General features: G+C 40.9%; 1 protein-coding gene across 2 annotated transcripts in view; it reads right to left on the bottom strand.

Moving 5' to 3' along the window:
* Positions 1–20,681, bottom strand: part of TUT4 (terminal uridylyl transferase 4) — a 36,703-nt gene extending 16,022 nt beyond the window's left edge. The window contains exons 1-13 of one of the 2 annotated variants that reach the window (XM_088674045.1): positions 20,557–20,681; positions 15,327–15,357; positions 13,906–14,570; positions 12,525–12,688; positions 9,632–9,748; positions 8,262–8,439; positions 4,756–4,844; positions 4,125–4,176; positions 3,269–3,338; positions 2,692–2,818; positions 1,125–1,244; positions 422–643; positions 134–308 (exon numbers count right to left, since the gene is read on the bottom strand). In XM_088674045.1, coding sequence (XP_088530171.1) covers positions 134–308; positions 422–643; positions 1,125–1,244; positions 2,692–2,818; positions 3,269–3,338; positions 4,125–4,176; positions 4,756–4,844; positions 8,262–8,439; positions 9,632–9,748; positions 12,525–12,688; positions 13,906–14,461 — 1,870 coding nt within the window. In that variant the 5' untranslated portion in view covers positions 14,462–14,570; positions 15,327–15,357; positions 20,557–20,681. The remainder of the gene's footprint in view (positions 1–133; positions 309–421; positions 644–1,124; positions 1,245–2,691; positions 2,819–3,268; positions 3,339–4,124; positions 4,177–4,755; positions 4,845–8,261; positions 8,440–9,631; positions 9,749–12,524; positions 12,689–13,905; positions 14,571–15,326; positions 15,358–20,556) is intronic. The other variant, XM_035122017.3, reaches the window with a different exon arrangement.
* Between the last annotated feature and the right edge of the window lie 1,233 nt (positions 20,682–21,914).

The raw sequence follows: 21,914 nt of genomic DNA, 5'->3' as shown, positions 1-21,914 counted from the left end.
GACAGTCATACAAAGAAAAGCTGTATTTTCCACATTTGTAGCTAATGTAGCATAAGACAGTGTTTTATCTACAAAAAGTTAGATAAGTAAGGCAAGAGTTTCCAAAGTCTCTTTACAAAATGCAGTGCCCCACCTTCAATGGCTATTCGCCTTTTAGGCCAGGTTTTGTTCTCTCTGGTTAAAAGTTCTTGTACCCGTATGCTGATAACATATTCTTCCAAAGCAAATTCCAGTGTATAGAACTTCAACAATTCTAACCACAGTTGCCCCAGAGATATCTGGTGTGGTGTTTCCAATGCTAAAGGAGACTGAAAGAAGCAGAAAATGGAAGCTTAAATTTCTGGTTCTTTGGTCATTAAATTTTATCAAGAAAAGAGTAAAGAAAGAACAGAATAATTTCCATTTAAACAGACTCACTTACCTTGCCATTCTTCTCCTTTGGATTAGTTTGGGTGTCTGTTTCTAAGGATGCTGCAGTCTTGTTACCACCTCTGTGCTGTTCACCTTTAGCTTTGCCTTCTACACCACTCAAATTTTTCCCTGCTCCATTGTTTGACGGTTTGTATTCCCACACTACAAATTTTTCATCTTCTATGCCCTTCAGCTGGTAATCATCAGCCTTCTTAGAATCAAAACCTTCAATCTAAACAATGCAAAATAAATAAAACAAAAGCCTTTTCAAAGAACAAGAGCAAGTGCTATACATATAAGACAGGCATGTCCAAAGTCCATTTCAGGGGCCTAATCCGGTCCACTGGTCGGTTTAATGCGGCCCCTGTGGCAGTTTATTTCCTGGGGTAAAATCCTAAAAACAACTTCAACCATAAAAATAGCTCAACAACTTTGGTCAGCCCTTTGGTCAGCCCTCACGGCCCTTCACTTCATCAAATCTGGCCCTCTTTGAAAAAAGTATGGACACCACTGATATAAGACATTCAAATATATAAGCATTCATTTTATGCTATAAATTATGTTTGCATATAAATTGCCAATGGAGATACAAAAGCTACTTTAGATAGATCCTGTCGAAAGTTTTGACTTCCTTATTTGGGTCCACAGAACTAATCACGCATTTATTTGAATCCAGACACTTCACTTGCGGTTTGTTTGTTTTTAAAACTTACCCAGTTGCCTAAATATGATGGTAGTATACGTGGTTCTCTTTGTTGAAGGAAAAATATCACCATTAAGGCAAAAGAATATGAGGGTATCCCACCTTCTGCCTGGCAGTCAATATGGCACAACTACAAAAAGGGAGAAGAAAGGTCTTTGTTTGGTGCTATGTATATATTTTCAGCAACGCATAGTAGATCTTGCAAATTTTGAATTTAGCCAGCATTTTTTTAGTCATAGAATAAAGGCCTACATAACCAGGTCTGAAGGCATATAAAACAGCAACCTTACTGATGCTAAGCTGGTCTGTGCTTAGGGTTGCCAGACTCAATAGAGGACAGGACTTCTGTGCCTTTAATTACTCTGCTCTTTTTTGAGTCTGGAAACCTTAAAGAGAAACCAGCAGACCCTTTGTTTAATTTCCAAGCAAAGGGTCTGCTGGTTTCTCTTTAAGGTTTCCAGACTCAAAAAAGAGCAGGGCAATTAAAGGCATAGAAGTCCTGTCCTCTATTGAGTCTGGCAACCCTATATGTGCTCTACCTTTAGAACCCTATGTACTCTGCCTTAAATTCCAAGATGGAAGAAAGGCAGGATACACATGTAGTAAAACAAACAAACAAACAAATGTCTGTTATCCATAAACCAATGTGGAAAGGTACAAAAAATTAAACAGTGGTCATTTTAAATACACTTACAATACACATTCACTTAACCAGTTGACCTGGACAACATCCAGACAGTGAGATTCCCATTTACATGGATTACATGGAAGGCACATTAAACACAGATATTCACTAGTTTTAATTAGGGTCTTCTGCTTTGAGTATGAGGGTAACTTTGATATTACCCATTCTTTTCAATGTTTACTCAAGCTATGAACTGCACTACTTCATTTTTCATCATGTGCATCTTCCCTCAATTCGAGACTTAGCTCATATTTTCACCTTTGAGATGTTAATTTCCCTCTCAGTATATTGTTTTCCCTATCTGTAGAATTAAATTGACTAATTCAGATATAGGTGGTGATCATTTTGCACAGAGGTTTGGTGCCTGGTCCCTGTGGGTGTTGACAGAGCACACATAAGCCCGCCCCAGTTCCTCCCTCTTCCGGGTCCAAAACGGCCCGTGCGTTGGCAGTTGCACGTCAGTCAGACACATGCAAAATAGTTACTGCCTGTACAAAAAAGATGTAACACAATTTGGATAGGGAAAAAAAGATTCAAATATTCCTGTATGTAGAATTTAGAACAAACATTTCCAGAGCTCCACTTCCAGAGGCAGCTAAAAGGTCCTCTGATATTCCAGTGCATCTTTTAGAGAGTAAGGAGCTTCAGTGGGAAGGGGATGCCTGAGAAGCCCCAATGCACATCCGGAAGCCTCTAAGTGTACATGGAGGCTCTGTGCTCAGCCCTTTGCATTTTATCCAAATACTGTATTATTTCCGATTCAGAAAAAGAGATGCCCTTTTAGAATTAATCTAATCTAATATGTACAGGTTCATTTCAGCGTTGTAAAAGGTTATTGCATTGACATATTAAATACACATGGAAGGAATAAATATGTTCATTTAAAACTTACTCTAGCCCAGTAACGAAAAGCCAACACCAAAGGAACAAGAACTGGTTCCAGTTTGCCAAGCGCAGCTAGCAGATCAGTTGTAAGGCAGGCCACATCATTTCCAGCACTTACTTTGCAAATTAAACCACTGAGATTGAAACAAATTTTAAGAAAAGTTGCAAGTTAAACCACTGTCCCTCAGTGAGTGATCAAAAAGACAAACATGGAGTTCTCAGCATTTATGTTTAGTCTTGCATTGGTTTCTTTCCTCATGATGATTGCTTACCGCAGATACTGAAATCTATTTATCCAGCCAAAACATTATGCATTTTAAGTCTCAACAGCTTCAATAGAAGGGGGGGGGATGCTCAAAAGTATCACTGAAATCAACAGGACTTTGAAAGTGCTTAACATTTTGAGTGAACCGTGCTCTTTGTTGTTTTTGTGCTATTTGTAAAAAGCTCCTACACCTGGGAAATAGAGGAAGCAGTTCTGGAGCTAGCTTCAAAGTAAAGAACTACATTCTATCCTTTGTAATCAGTAATAAATTGTAAAATGCTAAATGGAAGATGAACATGTAACACAAACGTACACCAACCTCTTAACATCTTTACAAAAAACAACAGGAACTTTGGCATGGAAATCTGATTCCACATCAGAGTAAGATGCTGTGAGAGGAAAAACAGAAGAGCATATCAGGAAATAGAAGAATCTTCCATAGCTCTCTCAAACTGATTCAAATCTATCTGGGTAATATAAGCAATTAGAAGGTTACTATGTTCTCTGTTAGATAAGGTAAAGGGGCCCCTGACCATTAGGTCCAGTTGTGACCAACTCTGGGGTTGCGGCCCTCATCTTGCGTTAATGGCCGAGGGAGCCGGCGTACAGTCATGTGGCCAGCATGACAAAGGCGCTTCTGACAAACCAGAGCAGCACACAGAAACGCCGTTTACCTTCCCGCTGTAGCGGTACCTATTTATCTACTTGCACTTTGACGTGCTTTCGAACTGCTAGGTTGGCAGGAGCTGGGACCGAGCAATGGGAGCTCACCCCGCCATGGGGATTCGAACCGCCGACCTTCTTATCGGCAAGCCCTAGCCCAGAATTAATTACATTTTAAAAAATTGTTTTATCATCCCATTCTCTGTTATTGTTTTTATGGTTACAGGTAGGTAGCTGTGTTGGTCTGCCATAGTCGAAACAAAATAAAAAAAATCCTTCCAGTAACACCTTAGAGACCAACTAAGTTTGCATGCTTTTGTGTGGTATCTGAAGATGTGTGTATGCACACGAAAGCTCAAACTTAGTTGGTCTCTAAGGTGCTACTGAAAGGATTTTTTTAATATTGTTTTTATGGACACTGCTTAGCAATGCAGAAACTTAAGCAGCATATAAATGTCTTAAAACATCAGAATAAGAAGTAAGTTAGGGGAAAAGGAGGAGGAAGCACTTACCGGTGTTTTTCAAAATATCAAGCACCTGTATGAGAACATCCGGATGACTCATCTAAAATAATGAGCAAAAGGTTATTTTACCCTCATTTTAATTATATCAAAAGAAGGAAGGCAATTGTATTTTTAACAGTCACAGGTATGATCCAGACATCTGCTTACCTGCGTAAATAACACAGTACAGGGTCTTTACATGTACAAACAGGGCCCAGAGAGCCAGATGTGCTTGCTCCTGGAATCTGAATCCAATCAACAGTTGTGTACAATGAAGAGATCCCTAATTATGTTACAACTATGCCATTGTGAGTGTACCAGTTACTCCTAGTTTAAGCATGCATATGGGTGCGCCACCAACTCTGTTCAGTTGGGACAGGGCCTATCCTAGGGAATTCTCTCTCACTCCTTTATCAACTCATACACCAAGGTTAAAGATATCTGGTAATTAAACTGGCGGGGAAAAGGTTTCTCTTGAGTGAGAAAGAATGGAAGTTATCATGGAACTTTCTGAGAGTGCTCACTTACTAATTCCAGGTCAAGAACATTACAGAAAGCTATACTAGTGAGAAAAATATTTGAGATCATGGACATAAAATATTTCTAACTCGATAATGTCACAGATATTTCTTCAACTTACCGTGGAGGGAAATTTTATATCAATATTAATATCACTAGTTTTAAAAGCAAATCTAGTTAGACAGGATCCATACATCCTCAATGAGCATTCTGAAAACAAAGAAAGGGTTCCATAAGCAATCATGTAGCATTCATAACCATTTTCAAAATTTTGAACCATATTCAAAATACTACGGATGCAATCTGAAAGCAAATATACAAGAAATAAGTCCTACTGCTACAGTATACTGTATAAAGAATACCATTTTAATTCTGGTTAAAATGCATTTTATGGTTAGAAAAGCAAAAATTAAATAGTTTGCTCAAATTAATCCCACAAGTGCAAACTGACACAGCATTGACTCATGTGCCATTTACAGGTCTTTTCCAGTCCAGACACACAACAGACACAGATAAAGGCTTTATTCTAATCCCCCCGCCCCCCAATAAAGTCAAATGCTCTCAGCATTGAATGTTAGCATTGTGTGTAATCATGGGATTACTTCTAAGAAAAAAATGTATTTAATACTAGGGTGTATAAGCATGAACTCCATGCTGCTTAGCAACATGTGCAACACTTTTATGTGCAACACTTTTATGATGAATGTACACCTACCTAATTGCAGGTAGATGCTACAGGAACCCATCATGTGCAACACTGACAAATGTATATTCATCCCACATTGTAAGGTACAACACTGTACACTTGACAGCTTTTAATCTGTCAGCCTACTACATCTCTGTGTTACATTCAACTGCACTGGTATGGAAAGAACACACAATATAAAATGCAATTACCAGACACTGGTATTAGATACAGACAGCTTCATTACTGGAAATGTGATGCTTTCCCATCCAAATGTTGAGGGTATTTTGCTCTCATCAATACAAATATATGTTTTGGTTTTGTCTCTAACTAGAGGATCCGCAATGGCCAGTGAATCAATACTGTTGTTTCCTAATATGAACAAGACACTTAATTTTCTGCTTTTCTAACCATAAAGTACTTTATAACCATAAAAGAAAAAATATTCATTTTATATACTTGGAAGCAAAGCATTTATGTACATCTGAGAAACTGTGGAAAATCAGGTTGGGCTTCATCTGCCTGAAATTTTTTACAACCCGGCTCCTCAAGGGGGGGGGGAAGGTCGCGAAAGTGCCGTGTCGCCCCATAAGAGCCCCAGATAGTGCGTTTTGGGGACGAAGAAGCTCAGCGGTGTCCCGTAGCGCGACTCCCCGATTCGCCGGCAAGCTCTAATAAGAGCACCGGAGGAGAAGGGTGGAAGTAGCGGGGCCAATTTGAGCACCAGCGTTACCCTGGAGGAGCGAAGCTTCAAGCCGGAGGCGGAGAGCGATAGATTCTCCCAAATTCAAAATAGGTGAAAATATCGTCAGATCGTGAGTAATTGGAATTATTGATTTTTATTTGGACAATTCAGACCACGGGAAGAGGTTTCAAAAACGGGATTCGATCTCTTCCTACTGGCGGCTTAGGAAGCAGCAAAATGTCCTAAAGCCGAAAGAAAGAAAGTTGCGCAACTCTGAAACCCCAAAGAAAGACTCTTATTTTACCCCTACAAGCAGGGGGTAGGGGGATAGACTTCTCTAATAATAAAAAGGAGAAACCCTGTAAAAGAAAGAGAGTTGAGGGGGAAAGCCCCTGCTCAGCCCTGGACTCAGCACCCTATGAGGAGCAGTAAGGAAATATCGAAACGTAATTTTGACAGCTGTCATTAAAAGTTTGAAACTGAGGTTAAAAGACATGTGGAAAAAAACTGAATTGGTTTAAGGACTAGGGAAGTGGTTGTAGCCAAGATGGATTCTACCGTTTTTGAGACTGAAACTCCATTGTTCTTTGTCTCCTAAGCTCCACTCTGCCCTTGACTTGGAAAGAATGTCAACATCCGGAACATCTGCTTTCCAACAGACTGTGTTGAATTTACTGGGAGATCTTTTAAAGGGACAGCAACAGATTGATAGTCTGTTTCTAACTACTTGGGAACAAATACAAGAAATAAAAGTCATTTTACCAAATGGAAATAAACTTAAAAATGAACCTGAAAAACAAGTTTTAGATGAGGTCCAACAACACAATGAAAAAGAAGAAGAAAGACTTCAATATGAAGCAAGACCTCAACATGAAGATGAAGAAAAGAAGGATCAAGAATCATTTGGGAAATTGATAATTGTGGAAATGGACTATCAAGAATGGGAACTGGCTTTAGAGGGAAATTGGAAAGACTGGGAAAATGTAATTGGGCAAGGGAGTGAGATGAAAGGATGGGAAAGGCAGAAGGAGGGGAAGACAAAGGCTTGAATTTTAAAATGGGAAAGAATGGGGGTGGGATGAAAAACTTTAGAGATGTATTAAAAATAGGTGGGAAAACGGTTTTGAAATCTTGGCCGGATAATGGAATTGCTGTACCGAATGGAGGAAAGAATCCAGAGGAGAGGAGGAGGTATTTAGGAAAAATAAGGTGATGATATTTGATTGTAGAGATTTGAATGTGTAGTTGATATTTCTTGTTGGAGAGGGGAAAATATGGCTGGGGAATAAAAAATATGATTTATAAAATTGTAATAGTATGTTCAGATATTTGGTTGGGCGGACAACCACCCCTACCTCTCCTTATCATCCCGGAGTCTCCTGTGGCAGGGGGGACTCTGGGGTGGGGTGGGAGAGTGGGGTGGGGAGAAACTCAACTATAAAATGGACCACTTCTGGCTGCCTGCCCTTCATGGGACTCCCTTGTGGCAGGAGGGGGCCTGTGGAGGGCGGACAGGAGGAATGTGAGGAATATTTTAACGGGTTCAAGAATAAGAATTGAAATTGGAATGAAGAAATCTGCTGAGATTGGTAAATTGAAATTATGAACAACCAGGTAGAGGGGATATGAGGAAGTCACTAAGATATGGTTAAGAGATCTAAAATATGATGATGATTTTTCTTTTTTCTTCTTCTTTCTTTTTGGTTTTTTATTCTATCTATTCTTTCCTCTTTTTCCTTTTTCCTTTTTCTTTTTAGATTGTAAAGTAATTATGGAAAATCAGCTGGGTGGATACCCGCCTCTACTTTTCCTTACCATCCTGGGGCCTCTGGTGGCAGGGGGGCTCTGGAGGGGGGAGAAGGGAGGTGGGAAGAAACTCAACTATGTAATGGACTGCCTTCGACTGTTCTCTGTTCATGAGACTCTCTTGTGGCAGAAGGGGGCTCGTGGAGGGGGGGAGAAGAAGGCAGAATATGTTTTGTATGTCTTTCTTTATTATGTAAAATCAATAAAAATTATTTTCAAAAAATAAAATAATATTCTTCAACAAACCTTTTAATATTCCATAAAGGAAGAGAAAGTAAAGATACAAGAATGTCAGAAACCACCAATACCATCCTGTACTACAACTTTCCAAAACTGGTATTTTAACATACATTGAATACATGGAAGTCAAACTGATTTTAGACCCAAAATGTATTCTCAACGAACAAGCAAACAAACTCCTTAAAGAAAACTAAGAATCTACATTAGGTACCTGGTAAGTGTTGCTGAATTATCTTCTCCATATCCCATACAATTTCCTGGCGGATTTTGAAATCATTATCCGATATGCCTTGCTCCTTTGCTGCCTCCATCAGCGTAAAACTCAAGGCAGTTACTTGTGCAGGGGAAGGGGAAGGGAGAGCACGGAGTTCGTTTTCTTCTTGCTTTTCCTGTCAATATTATGAGTAGTAAAGAGTAGTGTTACCACTGGAAGAATTTTCAGGTTCAACCCATTTTCATTTGCTTCTTTAAATCCTGTTAATGCTAGCCTATAGCAAAAACTGTCCATGAAAGTAATATAATGTCAACAGGTCATTAAAGATATCTAAAAAACACCATAAGATGGGGTTGCACAACTTCTGCTCCAATGCACATCATGAATTGTCTTATAGAGATGCTGCAAGGTTCAGTGTTGTCACCCATGTTGTTAGTATTTGGATATTATAAATGTGCTGATGACATTCAGCTCTATTTTTCCTTTTGCCTCGAGATGAGGAGCAGCAGCGATGCATTGAAGCAGTTCATGTAAATTAATATTTCATGTGCTTAACATTTTTTATTTGTTTAACAAGATATCTTACCGTGTTTCTCATATTTTAAGGCATCCCTACAAAATAAGGCATGGCAGGATTTTCCTGAGGTGGAAAAATATAAGGCATACCTCGAAAATAAGCCGTACCGGGTGGTGGGAGCAGGTCTGTGGCAAAGAAGGGTTGCTGCTGCCGCATTAACCCCCGGGACCTGGCTGCAGCCTCAGCGCGCAGCCCCAGAACCCGGCTGCAGCCTTTGTGCACCACGCGCGGACACCCGGGACCCGGCTATAGCCTCAGCGCGCAGCCCCAGGACCCGGCTGCAGCCTTTGCGCGCAGACACCCGGGACCCGGCTGCAGCCTCAGCGCGCAGCGCGCGCAGCGCGCGCAGCCCCAGGACCCGGCTGCAGCCTTTGCCTGCCACGCGCGCAGCCCCAGGACCCAGCTGCAGCCTTTGCCTGCCGCGCGCGAAGACCCGGTGGGAGCAGGTCTGTGGTCTGTACAGGTACCGGTACTTAATTAAAAAATAAGACATCCCTTGAAAATAAGCCATGCTGTGTTTTTTTCAGGAAAAAATAAATATAAGACGTGTCTTATAATATGAGAAACACGGTAAGTGCAACAGATGGGGGCAGGCAGAGGCAGCTAGAGACAGAATTATCTACACAATAGGAAAACACTTTTCCCCCCACCATCTACAGTATAGTCTTATGATTACAGTGCTTGAACTATTTACTTTGGTTTCAGGCCAATAATTCTTATAAGTTATATGAAGCAATTAAAGTAAGTATAATTCTGGTAAAAAAAATCCAAGCCTTGATCTAAAACTTACCATGATATTCTTTTTATGACGTTTTTCTTTAATATGTTTGTGAGCTCCCTGGATATTTTCAATGTGAACTAAGCAGAGCTTGCATAGGTACTGGCAATTAGAGTACTCTGGAGAGCGCTGTGGAAAAACCACACATTTAAAATTCAGCAGCCAATTAATTATGTCTGTTTTATTTTCCATTGTGACGATAATAAAATGCTACTAAGCAATGAGCATAGTAGATGGGGATTGTCCTCGCTGTTCACACTGGGGTATGAAGAATTTATTCACACATTTCTAAATAGTTTAGACTCATATTTTTCATATTTCCATGACACCACTAACACAGCTCTTCTGATTTAATGCTAGAAATCATAAAATACCAGAAACCTAGAATCAGCTAAATCCTAACACAAGATACAGTACCTGCACTCAATTTTGCTCATTCTGAAGGGAAAAAAAATTCTTGGCACAATTGAAAAATTGGCAAAAGAAAGATTCAGAGCACCAAAGCTCAGAGATGTATATGGGAAGGCAAGTAAAAGGACTTGGGATCATGAGGAGTTCAACAGAAATGTACTTCCAAAGTTCTGCAATAGTGAGACCTACCATGCAGATGAAGGTGGGAGACAGCTTTGAGCCACTCCAGTCAAACAGAAAAAGAATAAGCACAGTAAGCCTAAGCCCCATGAAAAAGTAAGTTTTTTTAAAAAGCAGAGGCCCAAAGAAGGCATGGGGCCATGAAAAAACAGATATTTTACTGGCCTTCAGTCTTTTAAAGAAAGAAAAATTCTTTTTGCCCTGAAAAAGCCTGTGCATTGACCCACAGCAGCTGCCAGAATGGTTATACACACTGGATAACATACACAAAATTCAGCTTTTTACACATCACCCACAATTGCTCAGAAATAATGTCTCCTGACATGACCCAAAATCAATTACAGTGAGGGGGGAAAGTATTTGATCCCCTGCTAAATTTGCCCATTTGCCCTCCGACAAAGAAATAACCAGTCCATAATTTTAATGGTAGGTTTATTGTAGCTGTGAGAGACAGAATAACAACAGGAAAAACCCCAGAAACCCAGAAGACAAAAGTCAGAGATTGATGTGCATTATAATGAGTGAAATAAGTATTGGATCCCTTTGCAAAAGATGACTTAGTACTTGGTGGCAAAACCCTTGTTGGCAAGTACAGAGGTCAGACGTTTCTTGTAGGGGGCCCCCAGGTTTGCACACATCTCAGGAGGTATTTTGTCTCACTCCTCTTTGCAGATCCTCTCCAAGTCAGTAAGATTTTGAGGCTGATGTGTAGCTACTCGAACCTTCAGCTCCCTCCACAGATTTTCGATGGGATTAAGGTCTGGAGACTGGCTAGGCCATTCCAGGACCTTAATGTGCTTCTTCTTGAGCCACTCCTTTGTTGCCTTGGCCATGTGTTTTGGGTCATTGGCCTGCTGGAATACCCATCCTCGACCCATTTTCAATGCCCTGGCTGAGGTGGTGCTCACCCAAGATTGCATGATCCCATCCATCGTCCCTTTGATGCGATGAAGGTGTCCTGTCCCCTTAGCAGAAAAACACCCCCAAAGCATAATATGTCCCCCTCCATGTTTGACGGTGGGGATGGTGTTCTTGGGGTCATAGGCAGCATTCCTCCTCCTCCAAACACGGCGAGTTGAGTTGATAAAAAAGAGCTTGATTTTGGTCTCATCTGACCACAACACTTTTACCCAGTTCTCCCCTGGATCATTCACATGTGCACTGGCAAACTGCAGAAGGACCTGTAAATGTGCTGTCTTGAGCAAGGGGACCTTGTGGGCTCTGCAAGATCTCAGTCCTTCACGGCATAGTGTGTTACCAACTGTTTTCATGGTGACTATGGTCCCAGCTGCCCTGAGATCATTGACAAGTTCCCCCCATGTAGTTCTGGGCTGCTTCATCACCGTTCTCCTGATCATTGCAACTCCACGAGATGAGATCTTGCATAGAACTCCAGACCGAGGAAGTTTGGCAGTTATTTTGTGTTTCTTCTATTTGCAAATTATTGCACCAACTGTTGTGACTTTCTCACCAACCTGCTTGGCAATAGTCTTGTAGCCCAGTCCAGCCTTGTGCAGGTCTACAATCTTGTCCCTGACATCCTTGGACAGCTCTTTGGTCTTGGTCATGGTGGCTACTTTGGAATCTGCTGGATTGATTGCTTCTGTCAACAAGTGTCTTTTGTACAGGTACTGTAACGAGCTAGGATTACAGGTAAGACCTCTCCCTTACAGCAGGTGCTTCTAATCTCAGCTCGTTACATACAGTGAAGATACCAGGTAGCCTGACATCTGGCTGGTTGATAGGGGATCCAATACTTATATCACTCATTATAATGCACATCAACCTCTGACTTTTGTCTTCTGGGTTTCTGGGGGTTTTCCTGTTGTTATTCTGTCTCTCACAGCTACAATAAACCTACCATTAAAATTATGGACTGGTCATTTCTTCGTCAGAGGGCAAATGGGCAAATTTAGCAGGGGATCAAATACTTTTTCCCTCACTGTAGGCAAGTGGTGGCAAATACACAAATGTTGGCTTGTCATGGACCAACTGCCTTTTTTCCAAGGTTACTATGCACCCAAAATATCATGTGATTAGACCCCAAATGAAATGAAAAGCATATAATCTGTGTTCCCACTGATTATGAGAACACACAGTGCAAATCAACATCTGCTATGAGGGGGGGGGGAAGCAAAGGAGGAGCCTCTGTCTTTTCTAGAAACTGTTTCTACCTCCTTAAAGAGAACCATCTCACACTCCACCATTATTAAAGAAATTAAGTAGCTAATTAATTTCTTCTGAATTATGTTACATGCTATGGTAAGTGGGGGGAAATCATCACCTAACAAAGAAAACTGTACAGTTTACTTACTTTTTCCAAGCGAATAATATAATCTCTTTCCAGTCGCTCTTCTGCTTGTTTCAAGCCTAGCTGCTGTTCTGCCGTCAATGTTGATTCATCAATTACAGCAATATTTTCTAAATAATCAGCCTCTGAATTAGCTTCTTTTGCGGAATCTGGATTCTTTATTTTACCTAATGAAAGGAGGAACAAAGTTGATTATTAACCTGTTTTCTCCAGACTACCTTACATGTAAGCTAAGGGAAAATTAAATAAATTGGAATCCTATAATTTGAATATGCTCTCTCCTTGATAATTATGTGAATCTAAGCATAGAAATAAAGCTGAATTTTAAAAAGTAAAAATGTTGATTGTTCTCAGAGTGATTAACAAGAATCATACCCTTGAGCTATTAGAATTACCGAGATAATGAGAAAGCACTATATGAAATTATTATTATTATAAACCAATATGCAATGTTTTATTAACTTCAATTGCATGCTATATTTAGGCCTGGTTCACACATCAGTTCAAATGAAGACATATAGTTCAGTGCTAAAGCATCTGCTCACCTGGGTGATTGGAGGAAAGTGATTGCCCAAAGTCTTCATGGACTTATTACCTGCTGCTTTATTTATACTGTGTACTGTACTGGTTTTTCAAATTTGTGTGTTGTTTTACTGTTTTACTTTGTTTTTATTGGCGTTAATCAGTATTATTATTATTATTATTATTATTATTATTATTATTATTATTATTAATATTATTTTAAAAATACTTTTATTACTTTTAATTAGTATTTTGTAAACTGCCCAGGTATCCTGATTGGATTAAGAGGGATTTTAAAAAATTGAACAACAAAAAAGCCAAATAAAAAATGAATGCTATAGCACAGAGAGACAGCAGTGACATTATACTTGATCCACATTATGTCTACACATGTAACAGAATGGGGTGGGAAAATGGACTGCCATGTTTTAGGTGGCATGTGGGAGATACCATATTTGAATTATGTCCCTGTTTTGTTCTTTAAAGACTTAGGAGGAAGATTTTAGACTAGGCCTTTGCCTGGTATGCCAATTTTCTATTTGAATGGAGATGCATGCATATGTATTTTGTTTGTTTGTTTTTAACATAGAGAAGCAGTTGAAATCATAGCATCTTAGATTGACTGAGCAAAATGCAAGAGAATGTTTTATTTCAGAGCTATAATTATTTCTGCACTGAAACACAGAAAAAATATTTTTTGTACTTTTAAAGGTTGTGGGGCAAGCTTACATTAAAAAACACATTTTTCTACCACACTTGACAATATAGATATAACTAACATGCACAAAGCAAAAGCCATTCAAAATGCATTTCAGACTGTTGTTGTTTTTTATAATTAAAAAAAACTGAATCCAGCACTCACAGGAGTCTTCAGATTTGTGTTCCATTGGTTCCAGATCCAAACCACTTTTGACTGAGTCCCCAGGCCGATTAGTATTAATTTTGGATATATCATCTCCAGGTGGATTTTCCAATTCAGAACTCCTTCTCTGGCCAGATGGTAAGCTTTCTGTACTGGCACCATTCTCTGAAATATGGGAGCTTGAAAGATTTTCAACCATGTGCTGAGCTCTTATCTGTTTCGGATTATCTACTTCTGCTGGTACATTTGGTAACCTTTTTGCTTTACATTGATCTTGAATATTTGACCCCATGTCTTTACATCCAGCAATACAACTATTTGTCTTACATGATTTATTTTCTCCTGACTTTTCAGGACAAACATCATTTTGCTTATTCTTTTTGCAACTGCTCCCACCTGAAGAACTTTTTTCAGCTTCTTTTATAGATTTGTCATTTTTGTTAGTTTTATAATTTTGATTGGTTGTAACTCTGACAGCTTTGCTTTCTTCACATACAATTCGGGCAGATTTTCTTGTGTCATGATTTCCAGTTTTTGAGCTCTTGCCCTCTTCCATTATTGAGAAGACCTGCTTCGTCTATTACTTGAGACTACTTGAAATATAATTTTGCAACAACTGGAGTGGAGCAGAATCCTCTGTTCAAGCAGGGTATCTGGCTGATTGTCTGATGAGAAAAATTAAGAATGATAACACAAAGAAAATCTTACATTGTTAAACATAGTCCTAAATTAAATTAATATCAAAAATGCTTGCAATGAGAGACTAAAGCTAAGCATGTTGGGGGGGGGGGAGAATAATGGAAAGAAACATTCACATGGTGTGATGGAAGTGTCCTCTATTAATTTAATAAGAGCAAAATCCAAACCCTCCTCCACATTTTGTTGGCTGGGGGTGATTAGGATGGAGCAGAGATTCTCTCCACCAACCTGCCGGGGAAGGCGGTCAGCTAGCTTTGACCAAGTGGGTGGTTAGCGCTAGTAGCTCTCCCAACAATCATAGATTGTAGAGAGCCCCAAAACAAGGTGATACTGAATCCAAAACCCTGGAGATATTCCAAAGGTTCTGTTCCTATACCAGCCTGCAGCTTGTGAACCAGAAAAAGCTTTGGATGTGACAGTGGCTCTGCACCTCACAGGCCCTGTGTTGAGCTTGCTCTGCCCATTAATTTTTAGATTTTCCTTTGCCCTTTGTTGAGGCAATGCAAGTACTAAAGCAGCAGGGGGAGAAATATCCTTCAGCACATTATGCTAGGCATGCTCATCCTTGAGGCTTCCTAGGAACTTCTACCTTACTGCCACATTAGAGCTCCAAACTCTTACAATTGTTTTGTAGAAATGCTGCCAACTAGTAATGTTTTCACACAAACATAAAAAAAAAACATTTCAGAGCATTCGTACATAGGCCTCTGCTTTACTTATACCTCTACAACTGCCAAAATAAGTTTCCTTTCACTTCAGTTTTTTTCGTTGTAAGGAGAGGGCGGGAGAGAGAGAGAGAGAGAGAGAGAGAGAGAGTTGCAACAGTGTCAAAACAATGACATGTAACACAAAAAGGACTACCTGAAAGTTGCAATATAATATATCTTGTAAATACAGTACTGTACTGTATTGCTTTTAAAAATTACCTCAAAGGTTAATAAAAAGTCAACATTTGCTTTAGCAATGAAATAAGAGTTAATGATTCCAGAATAAAAACTATCCTTCATTTACGTAGTTATTTGTTAATTCACTCATATTTATAACCCTAACCCACCTCAACCTGCTCAGAATAGGCAGCAAATTATTATTATATAAATGCTGGCATCAGCTGGGGAAATTGATCAACTGGGGGGGCTAACCACGTTCACCAACCATTGATATTGCCTTGATAGGAAAGGAATGACAATTACATTGCTACAACAGAAATACACGGCAGTGTTGGGATTTCTTTATTGTGTTTAAAACATGAATACAAACTTAAGCTACTTAAAATTTTATATAAAAAGATATCAGCCACCTGGCACTTAAAGCTGAAACTTGCTATGTTTGAGGTTCTATTAATATTATGATTTGACTCAGGCAATTGCAGATAAGTTTCACTTTCGTTTCCTGTTGGCTTTTAAGGTTTCATAGTCTCGGTTATCTTCTACCAGCACCACCAACTGGGTGTAATATCAGGATGTGAATTATTGTAAAACCACATAAACCCAAACCCACCGAACTACAACTCATACAAAAAGCCTAATAACATTTAATACTAAAGAAGGAACTAAAATATTAGACCTGTCAAGAGCTAAAAGCAGGGATGGGGAACCTCTAGCTCTCCATACAACTACAACTTCCATCAATGCTGATCACTGGCCATGTTGGCTGGGAGCATCAGGGGCACCACAGGTCCCACCCACCTAACCACCACCCCATTTAAATAATATTAGTTCATTAAAAAAGCATATGATTAATGAACTAAGTTTGCCTGTTAACAAACCTAATTTGGGGCAGGAAGAGGGGGACCCTTTCTCTCAGTGCTATTTTCCTAGTTTCAGTTCACCCATCCCTAAAAGGTATTTGCCTTGGGAGGGCAGATCCAAGCTTTCGGCAGATGTGGCTATTTTAAAGTGAGAAAAATTGCATGAGAGGTGTGTGAGGGGGACTATCCCTGCACTGCAGCTCCAATCCAGCACAGTGGCACGTCATTTCTCGGGATGAAACTTTGGGGGGCGGGGGTGGAATGAGTATCAGGACACTTGAATGCTATTTAAATCCATTATAATAGAAGCCCATTGGGACAATCAAATATCAGTTTAGTAAACTGAGCGGTGAATAAGCTTCATGTATGCAGCTGCTTTGCTCCTCCCTTCACACAAGTGGGAAAATAAGCCAGAGATCCACAGTTAGCCATAACTTCCAAACTGAGAAATTATGTCTGGACTAGGAAATGGCCAGCAAGCAAGCCAGAATATGAAGTAATCATTTAAAGATGGTTTTCGGGGTTCTTTCGAAAGCATTAGTCGTAATTTCCCACTTCAAATATAACAAGAAGCTACAGCAAAATTCTAGCTTGTGTTTCCACTTGTGTGAAATGAGGAGCAAAGCAACTGAATGTAGATGCACAAAGTTCATTTTTATCTTAGTTGAGTAAGACAAATTTTGATTCTCCAAACACATCCAATTTAAGCTGAAGATCAGAAACCAATGCAGGGCAAGACGACTTCCTTTGAAAAGAAGAATTCTTGCCCAAATTCCTCCCTATAGGACCACAGATTCTGAATGTAAATTGGCAGTAGTAAGCAAAACAAACAAACAAACAAACAAAAACCAAGTAGTTTTTAGCAAATTGCCAAAAATATTTTTCTTTAAATGTGACTTTCTTTAAACACAACACATGATCTCTAAGAAAAATGTGCAGCTTCTCACTAAAAAACCAGCTTGTCACTAAAAAACCAGCCTCCTTACTGACTGGAAATAGTTTTTTCTTTTTCTTTGAATGCATCCAGGAGGAATTAGAGACCTAACTTCCATTCCAGGTTAATTGATAGAAAGCATAAGGTATAGTTATACAGATGAAAAAGCCTTGCTGGGGAAGAAGCAGCATGGTTTCTACAACAGGAAGTTTGGCCTTACCAATGATTTTGAATACTTTGAAAGCACAACAAACATGCGGTGATACAGTAGGTACTGTATCCAAGATTTCAATATGCTTTTGACAAAGCACTTTACCAAAAGCTCCTCAGAAAACATAACAGTTGTTGGAAAAGACAACAATTTGATAGCTTTTATAATAAAATGGCCTTCTCTTTTGTAATTGCTATATAACAGTGTCCTCACGTAAATCCAGCCTTGTTGATAAGCTCTCCAAGGTGCTAGTGCATGTTCAAGGCCAAGAGAGGAGGCAAAGATAGCTCCATCCCTTCTGTAGTTGCCCACTACATTTCTATTATAAGCACAGAAAAGCAGGCTTCCCTCCTCTGACAGTTTGCCTGATTTCTATCATGGGCATAGAGGAGGGAGGAAGCAGTCCTTCACTCTTTCACCAGCCCTCTCATTCATGTATATGGAATTCTTGGTTGCCTACCAGGTGAATGTTTAAATACAAGGCAGTATAAATCTGTGATGTGGACACATTTGGAAAACTGAGTACAGTTCTAGACATGGTATGTGACCTCTGCTCAGAAACTAGTGCCTGAAGAAATGGCATGCAGGGAGATAAGATGTGGAGTGAGAGAAGAATTCTGCACCCTTCACCCACATGCCTCTTTTGCTTTTAGAATCACTTTCCTTTTCTATGTGATTTGAACAGCTTAATCACAAGGACATGTGGGCTGATGTAATGTATTTTACTAAACATACTGCAAAGTGATAGAAAAGTTTTCTTTAGATTTACTCTGTGCTCACTGGAGAAACTGGAGTGGAATCTGTTGACAGGAGACAGATAATTCTATCTTGCCATTGCTGATCTTATTCCCTGTGGCTGATAGTCACAATAACTATTAAATGTGACATTAACACTCTTGCCTAGCTCAACCGATTTTGATTCTTTCAGTATTTGGAAATACTAAAATGTGAACTTACTGCAACATGAACTTTAACTTCCTAACAAACATTACCCTGCTCAGGATTCATTGGCAGCATTCAAGAATCTCCATACAAGACATGTACTGCTTGTAGTCTCTCACACCATAAACTGCACAAACAGCTTCTCAAAGTAAGGGTAGTGGATCACTCAGCTGTAAACTGGGGTTTTATCCAATTTGCATAAATACTAATGTGCAGAAAGCCTACGTTTGTTACAGAATGGCAATCACCTGCTGTCAGAAAGGCTATGGTTATATTTACAGAGTCACAGTAAACCACAGTTAATGGTTCACCAGGAATGCAGATAGCTTCTGCTTCACTCTCCCTCATGTGAACAGGTTGTTGCCCCAACTCATGGTATTTGTTTTATCATCATCAACAACAACACAGTGACTCTACAAGTAAAAGAAGAGTGAAGCAGAATCAATCTCCTTCCTAACATAATATTATTAACTATGGTTTACCATGATGTGTAAACTAGATCGTTTTAAAACCTAAAAGATAACTACTATGAACCCAAATTTTGAGAAATCATCAGCTAGTATGCTTCTTTCTCACTGTAATAATGGAAAAATCTTCAACAATTCTATGCCAGTGATACATGTGAAGACCACCATTAAAATATCAGGTGCCCTTTTAAAAACTGATGTTGGCATAAATGAATTTGACATAGTTTTCATCTCTTTATTGGACTGGTACCTAAAAGGGTTGATAGTGAACCCAAGCAATATCAAATTTTTTCAACCTTTATGTGGTGAAATCTTACATTCAAAAGGTTATTACAATGTCATAATATTTAAGATGATTACATAGAAGAGAAGCAGGACCACTTAACAACAGGCCCAATAAGTATTTTTGTTCTATTTTCGCTCTACTATGTAACTGACCAATTTCACATTTTACATACTCAAATTGTATTGTATATCTACATATCAATCATGGCTCCTCAGTGTGCTTTTGAAATGTGCAACAACAGCAAAAGCTGCAACTTTAGTATATGCCTGCTTCTGTTGCTGAAACATGAACCCTTGATTTTCCCCATTTGCAAAATGCAGACAACTAGTTTTTTAACCGGCTGTTGACCAGAGATCACTTTATAGTGGGAAGGTTCCAAGTACAGTAAGTGAAAGTAGTCCAGTGCAGAAAGCCAGAAGCCTTACCCACCATCACTAAATAGCACAATATGCTCTGCTATTTTGTAGTGCAATCTCCTTAAGGTAGAAACCTATTTATTATAGTAGTTACGAAGCTGTTTAAAGTGCCTTGTAGGCTAATGGTGCTGCATAATAATTTACAACGTGATGACACTAAGCCCACTTTTCACCCATCTGCTTTACTGAGAGGCTCCCAGACACCAGAGACACTAAAACCGGCACTCAGGAGCCCCCCAATTAAAAGCCCCAAGTGCGAAAGGGCTATTCTGTACAGATCTGTGTCAAGCCCCTCCTCGCAGGAAACCCATCAAGTTGTGTTAACAGCTTAGCCCACTGTCAGAAAAACAGCTCGATTTCCCAAAAACATGCCTCTATAGGCTACGCTCCAACGTCTTTATAGAGAGCTTCCACGGAACAAACAACACCCCCTCTTAGCCCTCAGAAGTACACGTGCAGAATCAACAGCGCCGACTTTTTGGTTCCCCCCCCCCACTAAATTGTCGAATTAGCCACCCACATCAAACCCCCGCCGCCGCCCACACACAAAAACACACCAAAACAACTCGCTCAGAGCACAGTCCTCATCCAAGGGCCTTTTCGTTAAACTTTCTAGTCTTCTCACCCAGACAGGAGATAAACAAAAGCAGGGGATGGGGAAGTGGGGTTCCAACCAGGACCCTAGCAAAGAGGGCGCCTGGCAGACCACCACTCACCCACCCAAAAAGAGGCGCTTCGAGAAGACTTTAAAAAGTGGGTGCCGGGGGAGTGACCGTGGCGGAGACGAGCGAAGGGCCTTGGTGCAGAGAGCCCCCCACCCCCCACCCCAAGGAGGGTAGAAGCCCGGAGCGGGCACGGAAGGAGGGCGAAAGAGCGACCGGGGGGGGGGGACGACGACCCGCTTCCGTCCGCCGCCGCCCTCTTTCTCTCTCTCTGGGGACTCAAGTACCTGGCTGTCAGCCCAGGGATGTGCCGGCCGCGTCCCCCTCCATGTCCTCCTGCTCCGGCAGTTGGGAGGCCCCGACGCGAGCGCCTCAATCTGGGCCGGCCGCCATGTCAGCCGCGGCGCGCACTGCATTGTGGGGGAGGGGAAAGGAGGCGCGCGCGGCGGCGGGGGGGCGGTGTGAAGGACGGAGGGGCAGGGAGGGACGGAGGGAGGCGGCGGAGGTTCCTTTCTGCCAGCCTGCTTCAAGGCAGCAGCCGCTGCTCTTTTGCTGTCCCGACTCCCCACCCTCCCACCTATCCACTGTAACTACAATCCCTGTAGCCTCCTCCCTTCCCCTAGGATAAACTGAAATCCCTTCTCCTTTGCGGCCTCAAAAAGGAGGAGGAAGGCCGAAGGCGCCTTCACGGTGGAGGCTGAAACTCTTTGGCAGGGCAGCCCTCCGAGCTGCGCGCCGCCTCAGGGCCGTCGTCGGCCGAGAGTTGCTGCCTGCAGGGTTTCATTTGCGTCGTGGGCCGGGTTGACACCACCACTGTCCCCTCCACACAAACCTATAAAGTAATAAAATTAAGCCCGGGTTAAAGTCGGTTCTGCGCTGCCTGTGAGCTTTTGCTGAAAGGAAACCGCGCAACCTAATCATCCAAAAAATTTCTCGCGCCAAGACCTTTGCTTTGCCTCCTTGACACAAAACACGGATCTTAAAAACTTGTGGGTAGAAAACAAGCAAACAAACAAACAAACACGTAGCTGTGGAGCAGATCCTCCTGATAGGACGCTCACAAGCAGATTCCGAAAAGGGATTAAGCTCAGTCCACCTCCATTGCCATCTATCTGCTTAGTTTAAAAAAAATCGTGGGTCGAGAGGGCAATGTAGAATGCGATAGATGAGGGATTTATGGGATCAGCATGCTGGGAGTCATTTCATATGGTGTATCCAATCATAAAGGCCATCCAAACTGTTTCCAAGCGCCGGTGCTTCTCACAAGGGCTGTAATGTTTGCAACAGCCTGACCGTACATGTATTTCTTTTGAATTAATATGTGTATGGAGATCCTGGGCTGCTCATATGATAAGACCCAGCTCCTGGCCTCACTGATGTGGTCCAAAGGAAAACAAATCATACATTGACACCAGCATAGCTGCAGGAGTTGCAGCAAGGAGGCGTACAAGACGCCATTCAACCATCTTAGGGACTCTGCTCTGGATTTGTAAACATCACCAGCTCTCCACACATCAGCTCTGGTGACCACACATTTGAGGAGATTTTGCCTACCTGGGTTCCACCATAACCAGCAACCTTTCAATCGATGCTGGACAAGCGTATAGGCAAGACAGCTACAGCAATAGCTTGCCTCTCCAAAAGG

The sequence above is a fragment of the Zootoca vivipara genome, chromosome 7 (genome assembly GCF_965207765.1).
Source record: "Zootoca vivipara chromosome 7, rZooViv2.hap1.1, whole genome shotgun sequence".
Lineage (NCBI taxonomy): Eukaryota > Metazoa > Chordata > Lepidosauria > Squamata > Lacertidae > Zootoca > Zootoca vivipara.
This window is presented reverse-complemented; position numbering and strand designations above follow the sequence as displayed.